The sequence below is a fragment of the Sinocyclocheilus anshuiensis genome, unplaced genomic scaffold, assembly GCF_001515605.1.
Source record: "Sinocyclocheilus anshuiensis isolate Anshui unplaced genomic scaffold, SAMN03320099.WGS_v1.1 scaffold245, whole genome shotgun sequence".
Taxonomy (NCBI): domain Eukaryota; kingdom Metazoa; phylum Chordata; class Actinopteri; order Cypriniformes; family Cyprinidae; genus Sinocyclocheilus; species Sinocyclocheilus anshuiensis.
In genome coordinates, this window is record NW_015536478.1 from 215549 (window position 1) to 231820 (window position 16272).

A 16272-nucleotide genomic window follows, 5' to 3' on the forward strand; every position below is an offset into this window, starting at 1 on the left:
GATATATTCTCTTGTAAATTAAAAAGTAATGCGTTACTTTACTAGTTACTTGAAAAAAGTAATCTGATTACGTAACTTGCGTTACTTGTAATATATTACCCCCAACACTGATCACCACTACAGGAAGAATTTTCTATTGATTAAAAGACAGAAAAAATACAGAGCTTTAGAAAAAGAAAAACTAGAAAAAAAAATATTTTGAATATTCTTCCTTCTGTTCATTTGGTGAAAATCGCTGTGGAAAACATGCCTTTTTTTTTTTTTTAAGCAAATACATATACATTTCAGTTACTTAAAGATAAATAGAAAAAAGTATATCAATTTAGAAAAAATAAACATCTAGACAAAATATTGTAAATATTCTTCCATGTGTGCAAAACATCGTGGAAAACATGTCTTGATTGACATGATTTTTATTGTCTTTTACTTAGGCTATTTTAAATATTTTGAGTTTAAATAGCAACAATGGGGAAAAAAATCCAGATCTGAAAGATATTTATTAAAACATAAAAAAGAGAAAGAAAAAAGATGCATTCTTTACGCATTTTTCTTGTCATATTAAACATTTTGAATTTAAAAAGCAACAATGGACAAAATAAAAAAAATATATGAGCAAAGCATATTGTAAATATTCTTTCTTTGGTTTACTTGGTGCAAAACATGATTATTTTAACTAGATTTTTATTGTATTTTACTTCTTATATTAAACATTTTGGATTTAAATGGCAACCGTGGACACAATTTCAAAGCAAACATATATAAATATCCAGATTTATATATCAAATATTGTTAAAAAGGCCAAATATAGAGAAATAATTGAAGCTTTTTCACCCAGCTCTAGTGCACTCTATAATTTGATGCACAACATACAGCAGATCACTCGATATCCTTCTTCCCAGCAGCAGATAAAAGCCGTAATGTTGAATTCATGTGGTCTGGCCAAAGGAAAAAGTGAGGGAAGAAAGGATAGAAACTTCCCCCTACCCCCACCTGCTTCTATCACTTTGTCCCCTAGAGGAAGGGAACATTATGCAGGAGGACAATGCGTCAAAGCAAGCCAGGCCTGTTGCAACAGGTTGGCGCTGCAACAAAAAGCATCTGTCTGTGTGACACGCTCTCTGTAAGCAAGAGACTGATACCCTTCTGTAAATCAGACACATGCATGCATTCTCTTTCTGATAATCAGCTATACTCATAGAAGCGGATGTTTCTTAACCAACGCAAAGCACTCGCTCAAGAACAACTTCAGTGACTCTACAGTTCACAAAACACCCTTTACAGGGCTTGAAACCTTCAACCTTTGAGTTACAAACTCACAATGTTCTTTTGCATGGGTTTGCAATTACAATTTTCATTCTGCATGTAGATACTAGCTACCGGCGGCATGAATAACACCTCAAAACCTTTGTGATTTTGATAAAACAACCTAGATAAACTCTCAGACTTAGAGACCAGAATATCACAGACTTGAGGGTGGACTTTCTTCGCTTGAAATGGTAAGAAACCACCTAGCAACCACTCACACCACAGCACGTTTTGCACAGGCAAGCACACTTTCTTCAGATAAAGCAAAAATCTAGTTGCAACTTGCAACAGAACGGAGAGGCAAAATGTGTTTTGCCAATCAAATACAACTCCAGAAACACCTTTCTGCATCCGTGTCTAATGAAGCAATCATCTTGTAATGCGAACTGCTGTCAAATTCAAATGCAGCCTCATCGAGATGATCACAAACACACATCACACTAACAAGAAATCGGTTTTAGTTTATTTTTATGATGCAATAGTTCTTTCCCACAGGGATAAAGGCTTTCAAGATCCATTTACAGTGAGTGCATCCCCTCTGGCTTGATCGGGACGGCTCTCGCAGAGAATTGCAGAACTCGCAGCCTTCAAAGCCCGAACATCTGGCAGTATGGCCTCAGAGAACAGACCTAACGCTTTACAACACCACGAATCTATCAGCTCCAATAAGACCCGAGCAGCTCTTGGCTCTATCACAGATGCATTTGATGGCTTTCCAGGTGAGCGATTCTGCATGCGAGACGACAACAGATCTCGGATGAGACGCAGAGTTACTGCTGTAGATTTCTACGCCATCAGCAAAGACTTGTGTGTATATTGATCATGCAAAGAGCTGTTGCTGTTTCTGGTACTACAGTATGTGGCAAAACATCTACAGTGGCCACAAAGTTACTAAGAATAATAGCCTGAAATAAACAGAATGTGATTACATTTATTCTGCCAAATGTTTTGTAAGAAGAGTGACAATAAATGACACTTGCTTTGATCTAACATCTAATGCAAGACATTTTTAAGTGACTGTCCGCCAGTAAAACCTTCCAAGACCGAAGATGATCATGCAAAGAATTGTTGGTGTTTCCGGTACTATATGACATGTATCGTGGCCCAAAAATTTAAAATTATATTCCAAAATAAACAGAAGGTTACTGCATTTTTAATTTGCTAAATGTTTTGTTAGAATAGAATGCATATGGAGTTTCTTTACAATAAATGACACTTGCTTTGATAAAATATCGAATGCATTGACATTCACAGTTTTAAGTGTTGCTTAACTGTCCAAATAATTTTAGAGCATTTGTCTGCCAGTTAAAGCCTCCAAAAGCAAAGAGTATCATCATGCAAAGAATTGTTTTCTGATACTGCATGACAAAACTCTACAGTGGCATCAAAATAAAAATAAAAATAATAGCCCAAAATAAACAGAATGTGATTGCGCTTGTGCGGTTTCTTTACAATGAACACTTGCTTTGATCTAACATCTAATGCATTGACATTCAGACAGTTTTAAGTGTTGCTTAAGAGTCTAAACACATTTTGATGCCAATGTCTCCCAGTTAAAGCCTCCAAGAGCGAAGATGCATGAGATGCACAGCTGTATTCTCTTCAGATCCCACGTCGTTACCTAGACTCTAAAAAGGGGTTTTCGCAGCAATGCAATATAACCTCCATTCCAAGAATCTTTCAGTTTTCACAGCATAAAGAACATTTTAATAATCTAAAGAACTTTTTTCCACTACAAAGGACCTTTTGTGGAATGGAAAATTCCATGAAGATGCCAACAAAGAACATCAGTCCAATGCATGACTGAAAAACCCTGAAAACACCTTCCAGCTCTTACCTGCATCAGTTTCCCTTCAGCATAGCCTGCGCTTCCCCCAGCGAACACCCCTTCTAGGGTGATGGGCCTGCTGGTGGGCTCCTGCTTCAGCAGCGACACCTTGATCATGGCTCGGGGTGCGGAGCGTTCGGACTCCACAGCAGCGGCTAGTTCCAGGCCCGTGTGGCCCAACGCCACCTGCGAGGCAGCCATGAGCAGCCACGGCCAGAGCCCGGCCAATTGCCGCACAGGAACCCTCATTGTCCTGGCTGCAGCGGCGGGCCCCGGCCATACATTATGCGCTATCCGTCCAATCAGAGCTCAGATAAAAGACAGGAGAATCCTTAGAAGTCACTGGAACTGTCCAAAAACCCAGTGGCTTTTAGAGTGGATAGTTTTATAAGCTCTGCAGGGTTGAGATTTGAAATGAAAGACTATTACAAGCAATTCAATGGAACTTTAATGGGGGACTGGCCCGTATCACTGACAGAACATGGTAGACAGAGTGACAGGGTGATTGACAGCTGACAGACTCCTGGCGCGAGCATTGATTTGAACGACGAAAAGAGTTTAATATGATCTCCTAAAGGTCGGATCAATAATATAACAGATTCCCCCGTGGATTCCCGCGCGCCGTGATTGAGAACATGACGTCATGATGGCTCCATTAGTGTGCGGTGCGCCGCGTCCACTTCAAAGGATTCCAAACATTCCAGAATGTAGCAGGTTGTAGCAGAATCACCGCATCCAGCAATGCAACAGTCTCAGTTATTCCACTCTGATCAAACACGCATCACAATCCCACCGTGAACGCCTGGAAACGTTTCCCATGAGGTCCGAAGGGGGGGGAAATATTATCCAGATAAAACAAGAGCTTTGCGGGAGCGATTGAAAACACTGTCAGGAGAGAGCCTTTTCTAAACACTCGTTTCCATGTTCCTAAATGAATTAAAACTTCACAGACCTGTTGGACTCAGATTAAATTTCCACAGATCCATGTCGAGAAATCTAGACACTATAAGTGTAGAATCCGCACGCGCTGTCCCGAAGCCTCAGTGTTGTTGATGCGAACAGCAGGAACACTGGAAAAGTTTAAAGTTGAGAGTGAACTCGAGTGCGAGCGTGTGTGTGTGTGTGTGTGTGTACCTGCTGACTGTCAGCGAGGGGGGAGCAGAACTGATCCGACCCATTAAACGCGTGCACACACACTCAGACACTCACACTGCGCCCTCTAGCTGACATCACTGGAGAAAAATTACAGAATTACAGAACGATGCTGGATGCCAAAACTGAATTTTAAACGTGAATATAATCATCAGTATAACAACTGTAAGCTTCATAATAACGGGAACAGATGTTAATGGGAACAGACTTGGAGAAATTTAGCATTCCATCGGTGTCTCAGCAATGGATGCTCTGCAGTGAATGGGTGCCGTCAGAATGAGAGTCCAAACAGCTGATAAAAACATACCAATAACCCACACCACTCCAGTCCAACAGTTAACATCTTGAGAAGCCAAAATCAAATCTATCATTGAGACATTTTTAACTTCAGACCATTGCTTCCAAATAAAATCGAGTCCATAATCCATAATAATGCTTCATCCAGTGAAGGTGAATACATTTTCTGCAAATTTTAATAAAAATAAAAATAAAAATATTTTGGATTTGTCTTTTTAGGGATGTTGATTTAAGGCAAACAGAAAGAATTAAATGGAAGATTTATTTACAGTTGGCCTATTTGTAGTCAAATTGAGTGACTACAATTTGTTGGACAAAAAAAAGTTAATTAAACTAAATATTAGAGTAACATACTTTAACTGCACAATCTAATTATATTGTCTCCTAACTTAATGGTATACTTAACTTTTATTCAAATTATAAATAGGTAATTTTAAAATAAAGTCCTTAGGGAAATGAGGATTTATACTGGACATTTTTTCATGACTTGATCTGGTTTATAATATAATAAATAAATCTGAGCAGTCAAAATAACATAAAACAAACAGCACGTTCAGTCTTTATCAGGGATTTCACTTGCTTTGCATTTATTCAAATTCAGAAAAGCTGAAAACAAATCAGTTCATTCAAATCTGACTTTCACTCTTGTGCTACATTCAAAAAAAATTATATACTGATGCTTATGAATACTGAAATATATAGGATATTAGATAAATAATATAAGAATATATATAAGATAAATAATATCACATTCACTGTAGATATTTAAAGCGTGTGTATTTAGCATAAATGCCATTAAAATTAAAGGCAGAAACTTTGTGAGAAAACAACTTAAAAAAAAACAGCAAGCAATGTTAACTTAACACTTCTTCAAAAGTTTCTTAAATAGTTCATACAATTTTTTAAATACTGTAAATAACATATATAACTAATAACAATACTTAAGTTAATAATTAAATAAGTAATAGCTTTGTGATGCTTGTCATTTGCATATGCTGATGAATCCTGCCTGTCATCTGTGGATCATAACAACCATAAAGTCATAAAAAGTTACAAAAAATAAATAAATTATTGTGCAAAAACATAATTCAAGGGTGTGATATAATCTGAAACTGTCCTACCTAGAATAGCTGTAGTGAGTCTTGCTCTGCTGTCACTTTCTGATGCTTTCCTGAGTCACTTTCTGATCTGTAGCAGCCTGATTACAGAGTATTGAAGGCTCCGTTTTAATTTAAGTAGTCTTTATAGTTTGTGATACTGTATTTTTTGGTACTGTAAAACAACACACACTTAAAGACCAACTAAGACAATAACAGCGTCTTTTGACCTTTTCTGAGGCCTCCAGGGATGCTGAATCATCTTCTTTGAGCTGGCTGGCTCCTTGCTTCTCAGCATCATGTCCCTCAGATTCCAGTTTGATGTACTGAGCTCCCACACCACAGGCCATGGCAGAGGGACGCTCGTCTCTCACAGGACTGGATGCTGCAGTGTCTATCCTGGAGCTCTGAGGACTGTTGGGGTCAGGTTTAGAGGCAGCAGGTAGAGTGCAGAGAGATGGGCTGGAGGTGTGCTGGCCGTTCACAGGGGTGCTCACTCGGACTACGTGGACGTTGGGCAAGCCCTGGAACTCATCCACCATCTGGAACACCCTGTCGAGGTTCACGTCGCCCCGCTGAGACTCAGGTGTAACGTGTGCGGGCCAGTTTGCTGTTTGGATGCTGTTGTGATGGTGGCTCAGTGAATAGTTCTGCTAGCGTCATGAGAATAAAAATCTTTAAAGTGTTGTTCTATTATAAAATATCTAAATATTACAAAGCAATAAGACAACAGAATAAAAATATTTTTTATTTGGTCTTTTGAATTTATATATATTGACCTTATATATATATATATACTGTATATATATATATATTCACCTTTTGAATATATATATATATATATATATATATATATATATATATATTAAGCTCCTTGATGATTTGCTTTGTTCCTCTTTTGTATCACACACACACACACATACACATACATACATACATACATACATGTGTTCAGGTTTGTGAGATTAATTCAGAAAGATATGCAACATATGAACTGTGTAATGTTTCTCACCGGGTAATACGCATAATGTGAATATGGTAGAGCTGTTTGATCTGCACCTGCTCGATCTGCTTCAATAAAACCAGCAGTGCAACACTGACAAACTACTGAGAGCAATACAAATAAACACATGTTGAACAAAACGTTCATAAGCAAATAGAAACGCAACAGTAACAGTTTTGTCTCAGAAGTTTCTCCTGAAATTAAATCTCAAATCTGAGCACACTGTGGAGATCTCTTCTCAAAATGAGGCCTTTTCCTGTGGAAAATACTGAAATACACTAAAAACACTGTTTGCAACATTTTTAACAATGGCTTTATTTAATGGATTTATCTAATGCACTGTAGGACAAAGTAAGTCAGTACCTGGCGAGTAAAATCCAGGAGGATAGGACAGCTGATGAGGTATATATTTAGGCTCCTGTGGAAACAGAGCACCAGGACCGGACTGGATCCTGTGAGGAGTGTTGTACGGATTGAGGCGGATGACAGAAACCGGGATACCTTTGTTAGAGTAGAAGGGAGGCACATCACTGTAAGGAAAGATCCAGGAGTGCGGAGGGATCGGGCTTCGGTCAGACCCCATCTGCTGATGCGACACAGAACCAAAGTGCTGATTTGTGTCTGCAAAACCTGAGAAGCAAGTATAAAGAGAAGTTTATAGATCATTAAAAGATTTAAAAAGCTACAAAAAAAGCCAGTTTTTTGAGGTGACGGTTCTGGCACTTCTTCCTAAGACAGTCTAGAGGTGTCATTTTATGTTAAGTGTGCATGAGGGCCAGGGTCAAATCCTGATATAAAATACATTTTTATAATGAACCAAGCAAAATTGCTGAACTTGATGTAAAAAAAATAAAATAAAAAATGTGGAATTGACTTAATAGCTCTTTTTGTGTTTCATGGGGAAAAAACCCAACCTCAGATAAAAAGAACTATTAATAATAAAACTTAAGTTTTCACTATAATAATTGTCTTCAGACCCAATTAAATACTTTTGAATTATGAACTAGTTACTAAACCATTTTCACTAAAGACTGACATTTAAATAGATATATAATACTTATCTCATTGGTTGTATTGACAAATTCATATTTTTAAATTTTGGACAGATTTCCCTATAAAGCCTCACGCACATGTCTTTTTGCTGTGAAATTTATAAAGTAAACATAATAACTTTGATATGGTTGGTAATATTTCCAGATGAACACTTTACTTGATTATTCATACATAATTTTTTTAGAAAAAAATCAGCGAGTATCAAATATGATCATCATGCTTTTGAGGAACGTTTATTTCTTTCAATCATCTCTCAATCATCGTTGGATTGCATTGCATTATATGTTTGGATCATTTAAATCTCATCTTCCTAAGACATATTATTAGAGTGACGACTGATATTTGTATTATTTCACATAAGCATCTGCTGTACTGTTATAAAAACCTCATTGATTTACATTAAAAGCATCAGAATTTCATCTGACATTTTAGCCATATATCATAAATCAGCATTAAATTGCATATTTTTGCTCAGTTTTTAGCCATAAAAGCCTGATGTGTCAAATACAGTGTTGGGAAGGTTACTTTGGAAATGTAATAGTTTACAGATTTCAAGTTACCCTATTTAAAATGTAATAAGTAGTGTAACTATTTCAATTACTTTATTAAAGCAATGTAACTGATTACTTTTCTAAATTTCTCATGTATTTGGAATTATTTAAGCATGATTTAACCTTAGAGCAGGACTCTACACTGATTACTGTCAGACTTTCACAATCCTTCATCACTTAAATTAACATTATAATAATTGAATTGAAAGCTCAGCCACCACAAAATCAGACTTTAGCACCTCTTTTTACTTTGAGATCGTTCTGAGGTTAAATACAGATTTACAAGAAACCGTTTAATAGCTCTGATACTGTTTTTGAGATCAAATAAAGAAAGAAAGAAAGAAATTAAATCTGTGTGTGTGTGTGTGAGTGTGTGTGTCTGTGTGAGAGTGTGTGTGTGAGTGTGTGTGTCTGTGTGAGAGTGTGTGTGTGAGTGTGTGTGTGTGTGAGAGAGAGTGTGTGTGTGTGTGTGTGAATTCAGATGTATCCCCCTTTGCAATAGTTACCATTTCCATAAGTAACTAATTTAATTACACATTTTTTCTCAGTAACTGTAACAGATTACAATTACATTTATTTAGTAATTAAATTACGTAATTCCGTTACATGTAACTAGTTACTTCCCAACACTGGTCGAATATGATACTCAACATAAAACTTTTGTCTAAAGAAGGTTTTCTGACTATTATTTCACGTCAGGCTTTAGAGTGACTCAAATCCTCAAATCACATGTCTTTTTGAGGACAGCTGCTATATGCACTACGTTCAGTCTAGCATATGAAAGTTAAACTGGCCTCTCTTTGCATCTGTAGTGTTGTGTTGAGACTGCTGATGGTTGCGGCGCGGGGGACGACAGGACACCTCCTCTCCGGCCTGCATCTTGGCCTTGTTACTGATTGTGAGCCTCTTCATGTGGACCAGAAGCTCTGGCCGACCCTGTTTGAAGAAGGGATTGTGGAAGTGGTGCAGGTTGCGGCGTCTGTCCTTGAAGGACCTGTCATAAACCTTCCGGAAGCCGTAGAGGTTGAGCTGCCGGATGAAGCTGGTGAAGTTGGTGGTCTTGAACAGTTTAGCGTCTTGTTTGACCGGCGACAGCAGCTCGTCCTCAAACCGCTGCTGGTCGACGATCACACTCTCTCCATTTGGGCTCCAGAAGACCGAGTCGTTTTGGGGATTGTTTATCAGACGCCATAACTTAGCCGGGAAGTTATTGTAGTTTATGTGGACTCTGAGAAGAGACTTATCAAACTCCGCATCCATCGTGGTCAACTCAAATAATCAATTAATGACCTGCAGATGATGGAAATGACATAAACATCACTAAAAGTCAATATAAACATTCAAAAACAACTTCAACACTTTTGTAAACAAGTCATTAGCTCATAATTGATACATCTTAGATTGAACAGATCATTAGAAATAGTCAATAAATATAAAAGGTGTGATCATAATAGAACACAATACATGTATATCATCCAAATCTGCGAATCTTTGTTAATTAAATCGATTAATTAATGTCAAGGTTTACCGTCTTCTACCGCAGCCGTTACTGGAACCGTTATGCGCGTTTACATATAAATCGCATTCAAACCGCATCAGAATGAGGCTCACGTGACCTCTCGGGTCACGTGAGTTAACAGCGGCCTCTGGTGGCTGTTGTGATCAGTACAGTTTGTTTACAGTCACCTTTTAAAATAGCTAATTTTGTTTAAAAATATTTTGAAACGTTATGGAATATTTAAAAAAAACATTATCGAATTAATAGGCTTTGGGTTTTATTCAGTAGAGCATTCCCATTCCATTATGAAACTATTATTTTGCACAGTTCGTTTACATTCACCCTCTAAAATTGCTTTAGAATACATTTTGTTTGAAAAATATTTTGAACTGTCACGGTATATATTTAGGAAAAAACATTATGGAATGAATAGGCTTTGTGTTTCTATTAATTCGATCATTTCCATTCCACGAAACTCTTTTTACGTTCTTATTGGAATGTAGTAGGTAATGTTTCATTGATGGTAAACTAATATTTCATATCACGGTCGAGCGGCGCGTATAAGTGACGTCATTAAACGTCGCCGAATGTGCGGTTCTGGCTAGCGAACGCTAACAACTCGTCGAAACAGTCGTTGTTTCGAGGCATCTATTGTCGGTTTCTTTGGTGTTTATTTTCCAAGTATATTTTAGCAAAGCAACCGGAATGTCTCTGGAGATTGTCCCGAAAGATCTGCGTCATTTGAGAGCGTGTCTGCTGTGCTCTCTTGTCAAGGTAAACAAGACATGAATCAAAACATATGCTTTCATCATTAATATATTTACATATTTAGATACTCAGAGCAGATGAATATAGCACAATATTACGTTGGCATACAACTCTATAGACAGGCTTTCTCTATCGTATCACGATAATGTTTTTGGACATAGAAATACCATGTTATGAATATAACTGATTCAGCACCTGTGTGTGTGTGTGTGTGTGTGTGTGTGTGTGTGTGTGAGAGAGAGAGAGAGAGAGAGTGTGTGTGTGTGTGCGTGAGAGAGAGTGTGTGTGTGCGTGAGAGAGTGTGTGTGTGTGCGTGAGAGAGAGAGTGTGTGTGTGTGCGTGAGAGAGAGAGTGTGTGTGTGTGCGTGAGAGAGAGAGTGTGTGTGTGTGCGTGAGAGAGAGAGTGTGTGTGTGTGCGTGAGAGAGAGAGTGTGTGTGTGTGCGTGAGAGAGAGAGTGTGTGTGTGTGCGTGAGAGAGAGAGTGTGTGTGTGTGCGTGAGAGAGAGAGTGTGTGTGTGTGCGTGAGAGAGAGAGTGTGTGTGTGTGCGTGAGAGAGAGAGTGTGTGTGTGTGCGTGAGAGAGAGAGTGTGTGTGTGTGCGTGAGAGAGAGAGTGTGTGTGTGTGCGTGAGAGAGAGAGTGTGTGTGTGTGCGTGAGAGAGAGAGTGTGTGTGTGTGCGTGAGAGAGAGAGTGTGTGTGTGTGCGTGAGAGAGAGAGTGTGTGTGTGTGCGTGAGAGAGAGAGTGTGTGTGTGTGCGTGAGAGAGAGAGTGTGTGTGTGTGCGTGAGAGAGAGAGTGTGTGTGTGTGCGTGAGAGAGAGTGTGTGTGTGTGTGAGAGAGAGAGTGTGTGTGTGTGAGAGTGTGTGTGTGTGTGTGTGTGAGTACATACGTACACACACATCCATGTGAAAACATCATTCTACTTCTTACAGATATACAGTGCACATCATATTTTTAGATGCAGTCGTAGGCTTAACAGTAACAACCTTATAAAACTCTAAAACATAGTTTGTTTACTGTGGCAAATATTTGTATGGGAATATACTTGGAAATCTATTTGACTGATATGATCTTTCATCTTCTCTGGTTTCAGACCATTGATCAGTTTGAGTATGACGGATGCGACAACTGTGAATCATACCTGCAGATGAAGGGCAATCGAGAGATGGTTTATGAATGCACAAGCTCTTCTTTTGATGGGTATGTAATGGTATTTCTTAGTTAAAAAGAGAATTCACTCCAAAGTAAACCAGATCATAATTTACTCTCCCTCGTGTTGGTCTAAACAAGTATGGCTTGCTTGCTTTCTTCCAAAGACCAAAAACAGAGATGCTTGGCAGAGCTGTTCTTCACACTTAGAAGAACAGCTTTACAGTAATCACCATTACAGTGCTTTACAGTAAAGCACCATTACAGTAATCCATACAGCTTAGGAAAGAGAATTACACTGGTTTGCAAAGTTAGGTGTGTCAGAACTCATAGAATATTCATTTTGAGTCAACTATACACACGCATATATGTTGGATTTCATTTGAGCTCTAATGTGTGATGTGTCTTCATTATAGAGTTATTGCTATGATGAGCTCAGAGGACAGTTGGGTGGCAAAATGGCAAAGAATCGGTGAGTATTTGAGTGCACTTTATCTGTCAGGTGTTCAGAAGCAGTCAGGTGCTCAAGCAGTTCTGTCTTTACATTTATTTATATAGCATCTTTACACATTACAGATAGTTTCAAAGCCGCTTCACGTTAATAAACTGGAAAATAAGTGTTAATGTTACATCAATTATGAAACAAATTCAAGTTCAGTTAAGCTTGACGGAAGGCTCAGTAACAGTGTGGATGTCTTTCTCAGGTAACTTCAAGCCAGGTGTCTATGCAGTAACGGTAACGGGTCGGTTACCTCCAGGTTAGTGTCAGATTTTGGTCTCGTTCGGCAGAATGGCTCTCTCATGACTGTAAGTGAAGGATGTTGATTTTGTGTTTTGTGTCTCAGGTGTGGTGCGAGAGCTGAAGAGCAGAGGCGTCATCTACAGATCCAGAGACACGGCTGTTAAAACATGAAAACATCACTTTATGGATCACATGTTTGTAAAGCGACACACATAACCAGCTGTTTAGTGACTGCGGTTCTGTTAGTGTCTATTTCATTTAATGTCTTATGATTTTCTTTTTTTATTTACACTTTTTGGGTATTTGGATCTATAATGGTTTGATTATGATTAAATGATTGATTTGATTATTCCATGTAAATGATTTAAACATGAATAAAAGTTTTATAAACGGCATTTTGTTTCTGCTCAGCCTGTTTTTTTTATATGGTCAGTAGGGTTTCTACAGTTGAAAAGGTCTTACAAAGTCTTATTTCACCCTTCCACAAATTAAGGCCTTTTTAAAACATATTAAATCAGAGCAGAAAGTCTTAATCTAATTAAATGTTGCTTGCACTGCGAAAATGAATATCTGATGAATATATGAATATTCCGATACAAATATCTAAACATCCCTAAATCAAAATATATTACTTGTGAAAGAAAACAAAGATATGAATGCTTGTTTTCTGAGAGACTGAACAAAAGTGAGCTTATGCATAAAACAAAAACAAATATCTGTAAGTTGAACTAAGATTTTTCTGACCCCACTGGCAGATATTTGATCTCATTGTAATCATAAACACTTAATTTTGATCAATTTCTCATTAAACAAGACTTGTCAAATTGCTTTTCAAGTAAGTGCATCTTTAGACATTTTCCCTGGAAAATAAGACAAAAACTGATGAAGAACATCACTTCTTTTTGTAGTGTGATCAGAAGTTACAGTAAACGTAGAATATTTCCATATTCTAGTGTTTGGAAGCAGAACTATTCAAACCTTAAAGGAACTATTTTTGAAAATAGGCACATTTTCCAACTCCCCTGGAGTTAAACAGTTGAGTTTTACCGTTTTCGAATCCATTCAGCCGATCTCCGGGTCTGGCGGTAGCACTTTTAGCTGTAGCTTAGCATAGATCATTGAATCTGATTAGACCGTTAGCATCTCGCTCAAAAATGACCAAATTTTGTAATACGGATCTGTACTTTTACTCAAGTACTTGATTTGTGTACTTCGTCCACCACTGGCTAACGGTCTAATCAGATTTAATGATCTATGCTAAGCTAAGCTAAAAGTGCCACCGCCAGACCCGGAGATCAGCTGAATGGATTCAAAAACGGTAAAACTCAACTGTTTAACTCTAGGAGAGTTGGAAAAGGAGCCTATTTTCAAAAATAGTGGAGTGTTCCTTTAAGCTTATGTTATTGTAAAATATTTAAAAACTATTGGAGATTGTATTTTAACGCTTTGCAGTGTGCTTCTAAGACATTCACATTTAGAGAACATAATGCTATATATTTTGTTCCCTTCAATTTAATTCCTAAATGTTCTTTACTTGGTCTTCTAAAGTCTTAAATGTACTTTATAAAACCAGCAGAAAGCCTGTGTAATTGTGAGACGACACCATGAGAGGGCGCAGATATCAAACTGACACCGACTTGAGAAACAGACAAGAGTCTCATCATCAGATGTGGAGCTCAGAGCTCAGATACCTTAATGGGGTTTACTAGGATTCATATTATGGTTAGTGATCTAAACACCCCACTAACCCACACTAAACTAATACATGTAACTCATCCAAGCTGTTTATTCAACGGACATGATGCACTGTTTATTAGGGAAAAAAAAACATTTTCTGGACTTGGAGGATGATACAATACCTATTATATTTAAATATGATACATTTGACTGAAATATCATGCTACCGACGTATAACAACTTCCCCCCAAACACTAGATAATTTTTGTACTTTCTTGGTATTTTATTCCTACCTTGTTGTGGTAGCTTATTCCTGGTCAAAAATGTCGAGCCTGCAAAAAAAAAACTTATGTTGCATTACCACCAAATATTGGATTCAATGGTTTTATCAACTTGTTTTCTTTCAGTTATCACTGGTTGACAAAAGATTGAATTGAAGATTTGATGATAATAGAGCATTATGAGACTTGACACGGCAGGGAACATCAAATTAGGTAAAGGATTTTCAGCACAGCAAGGGTTAAAGCTGCTAAATGACTGAAATACTCCTCAGGAACTAGTAAATGTAAGTGAACAAGATTAAGTAGATCTGAATAACTAAACATTTACTCTCATTATACAGACCGTTTCAAAGCATGCTGGGAAGTTCAGAGTTTCCCCTCTTTGCATGCAATTGTTAATTGTGTCCAAAATTAAGAATAATGACATGGAATGAGTAATACCTTAAGTATAATTTCTCCATTTTCAAATTTTTAGGTTGAAATTTAACAAAAATCTGATGTATATCCCCTATAATAATAATAGATATATATAAAATATATAATTATATAATTTTAAACAGAATGAACTTTTTTTAAGGCATTCAATTTGGCAGGTCCAACTGAAAAAAAATCAGATAAGTGATATTCAGCGATTTTAAAGTAGTATAGTTATTACTGTGATATTTACAAAGAATTTGTGAAAGTGCAAGCAGATGGGACATGAGTGCTTATGTTTATTAAGACATAAATGTATTGTTGTGTCTGTAGTTAATTGTAATTTAATGCAACAAAGTGTCACACTGTTGATCATTTGCATCATAAACACTGCAACTAACCTTTGACGAATATGAGCTTTTTGAAAGTTTCTGTTTTTGATGTGGGAAGTGTGCCAGGTGGGCCTGATTTTTCCATGTTTGAGAAACACACTTCACGTCTCCACCTCTGTCACGTTTCAGAGGGAAACATCACTTCCTTCACACGAGCAAACAACAGTTACTGACTGACTCACAAACGAGTCTTCACAGTCATTTCAGTCGTTTCATTGCAGCAGCACGCTGTCTGAGAAGTGCTGCACTCACAAACTTCTTACCAGAAGTCATTTTCATGGTACATTTCTTGATGTTACATGATGTTAAACACACACACACACACACACACACACACACACACACACTTAAGTCACACTTCAAAATGTCTGAATGTTACTGCATTAGATCACAAAATATCAAACCAAGAAAACACAAGCACACCATTCAAACAAACCATTTGACAAAATAGGTGAAAACATAATTTCAGCGTTTGAGTGATATTTGATATCTAATCTAGTGTGATTGTAGTAAACAAACATCACTGTACATGTGACACTAGCAGCAGACAGGAAGTGGTTTGTTTCAACGGAATAAAAATTCTAATTGGAGCTTCAAATGTTACATGCTTGAGACAGACAACAGTTTGAAAAAGGACTAAATGTCATTTTGAGTGTCACCTACTAAACATGAGGCATGAGCCTCGGCGAGTGTGACTGTAGCTGGGCCTGAATGAATCATAGTAATTCTATAAGTGATCGGGATCTGTACGGGTTTGACACACAGCCAGTCACAGACCTGCGTCACTGCGCTTATCGTGATGTTTGATCAAGGTCATTATGAACTGACATGCAAAGCTGAATCAGAAATTGCGTTCGTTTTGAGACTGATCTTAGTCTTACTAATAATGTGCCTTATGATTACAGAGCTCATTTACATAGATGGAGGTTTGAGTGCAAAAAATGTGTGTGAAGTTGTCAACATTTTTATGTATATTTTAAATACATTTTAATATATAGAACTTAAATTAAATTCTAAATTATATACAGTACAAGACATTATATATATATACACATACAATTTAGTTA

General features: G+C 37.4%; 3 protein-coding genes across 12 annotated transcripts in view; 1 reads left to right on the forward strand and 2 right to left on the reverse strand.

Annotated features, from left to right (window-relative positions):
* Nucleotides 1-4254, reverse strand: part of LOC107663763 (E3 ubiquitin-protein ligase RNF43-like) — a 94488-nt gene extending 90234 nt beyond the window's left edge. For both annotated transcript variants that reach the window (XM_016454183.1, XM_016454109.1), the window contains exon 1: nt 3143-4254. In XM_016454183.1, the coding sequence (XP_016309669.1) occupies nt 3143-3382 (240 nt within the window). In that variant the 5' untranslated portion in view covers nt 3383-4254. The remainder of the gene's footprint in view (nt 1-3142) is intronic.
* A 1156-nt stretch (nt 4255-5410) lies between these two features.
* On the reverse strand, nt 5411-9918 carry LOC107667187 (heat shock factor protein 5-like). Of its 9 annotated transcripts, XM_016459395.1 has the most exons (7): nt 9815-9918; nt 9081-9576; nt 7046-7312; nt 6692-6786; nt 5910-6332; nt 5704-5780; nt 5411-5598 (listed from the first exon to the last, which is right to left on the reverse strand). In XM_016459395.1, exons 2-6 carry the CDS (start codon nt 9544-9546, stop codon nt 5736-5738), a joined length of 1296 nt encoding a protein of 431 aa, XP_016314881.1. In that variant the 5' UTR covers nt 9547-9576; nt 9815-9918; the 3' UTR covers nt 5411-5598; nt 5704-5735. The 9 variants fall into 9 exon arrangements, with proteins under 9 accessions (XP_016314881.1, XP_016314813.1, XP_016314738.1 ...); XM_016459327.1 differs by having other exon boundaries at nt 5411-5780; XM_016459252.1 differs by having other exon boundaries at nt 5411-6329; nt 6692-6747.
* A 437-nt stretch (nt 9919-10355) lies between these two features.
* LOC107667728 (transcription elongation factor SPT4-like) lies at nt 10356-12804 on the forward strand. Its single transcript, XM_016459481.1, has 5 exons — nt 10356-10558; nt 11644-11750; nt 12116-12171; nt 12404-12457; nt 12545-12804. Exons 1-5 carry the CDS (start codon nt 10490-10492, stop codon nt 12610-12612), a joined length of 354 nt encoding a protein of 117 aa, XP_016314967.1. The 5' UTR covers nt 10356-10489; the 3' UTR covers nt 12613-12804.
* The last annotated feature ends 3468 nt before the right edge of the window (nt 12805-16272 follow it).

Bases quoted from the DNA above. Each gene is read 5' to 3' on its own strand.
- LOC107667728 (XM_016459481.1), top strand. From the start codon at position 10,490: ATGTCTCTGGAGATTGTCCCGAAAGATCTGCGTCATTTGAGAGCGTGT. The intron at 11,751-12,115 runs GTATGTAATGGT...TCTTCATTATAG, and splicing joins ACAAGCTCTTCTTTTGATGG to AGTTATTGCTATGATGAGCT. The intron at 12,458-12,544 runs GTTAGTGTCAGA...TTTGTGTCTCAG, and splicing joins AACGGGTCGGTTACCTCCAG to GTGTGGTGCGAGAGCTGAAG.
- LOC107667187 (XM_016458831.1), bottom strand. From the start codon at position 9,546: ATGGATGCGGAGTTTGATAAGTCTCTTCTCAGAGTCCACATAAACTAC. The intron at 7,313-9,080 runs GCCAGTTTAACT...CTTGCTTCTCAG, and splicing joins CACTACAGATGCAAAGAGAG to GTTTTGCAGACACAAATCAG. The intron at 6,333-6,691 runs GTGAGAAACATT...TCATGACGCTAG, and splicing joins CACATTATGCGTATTACCCG to CAGAACTATTCACTGAGCCA.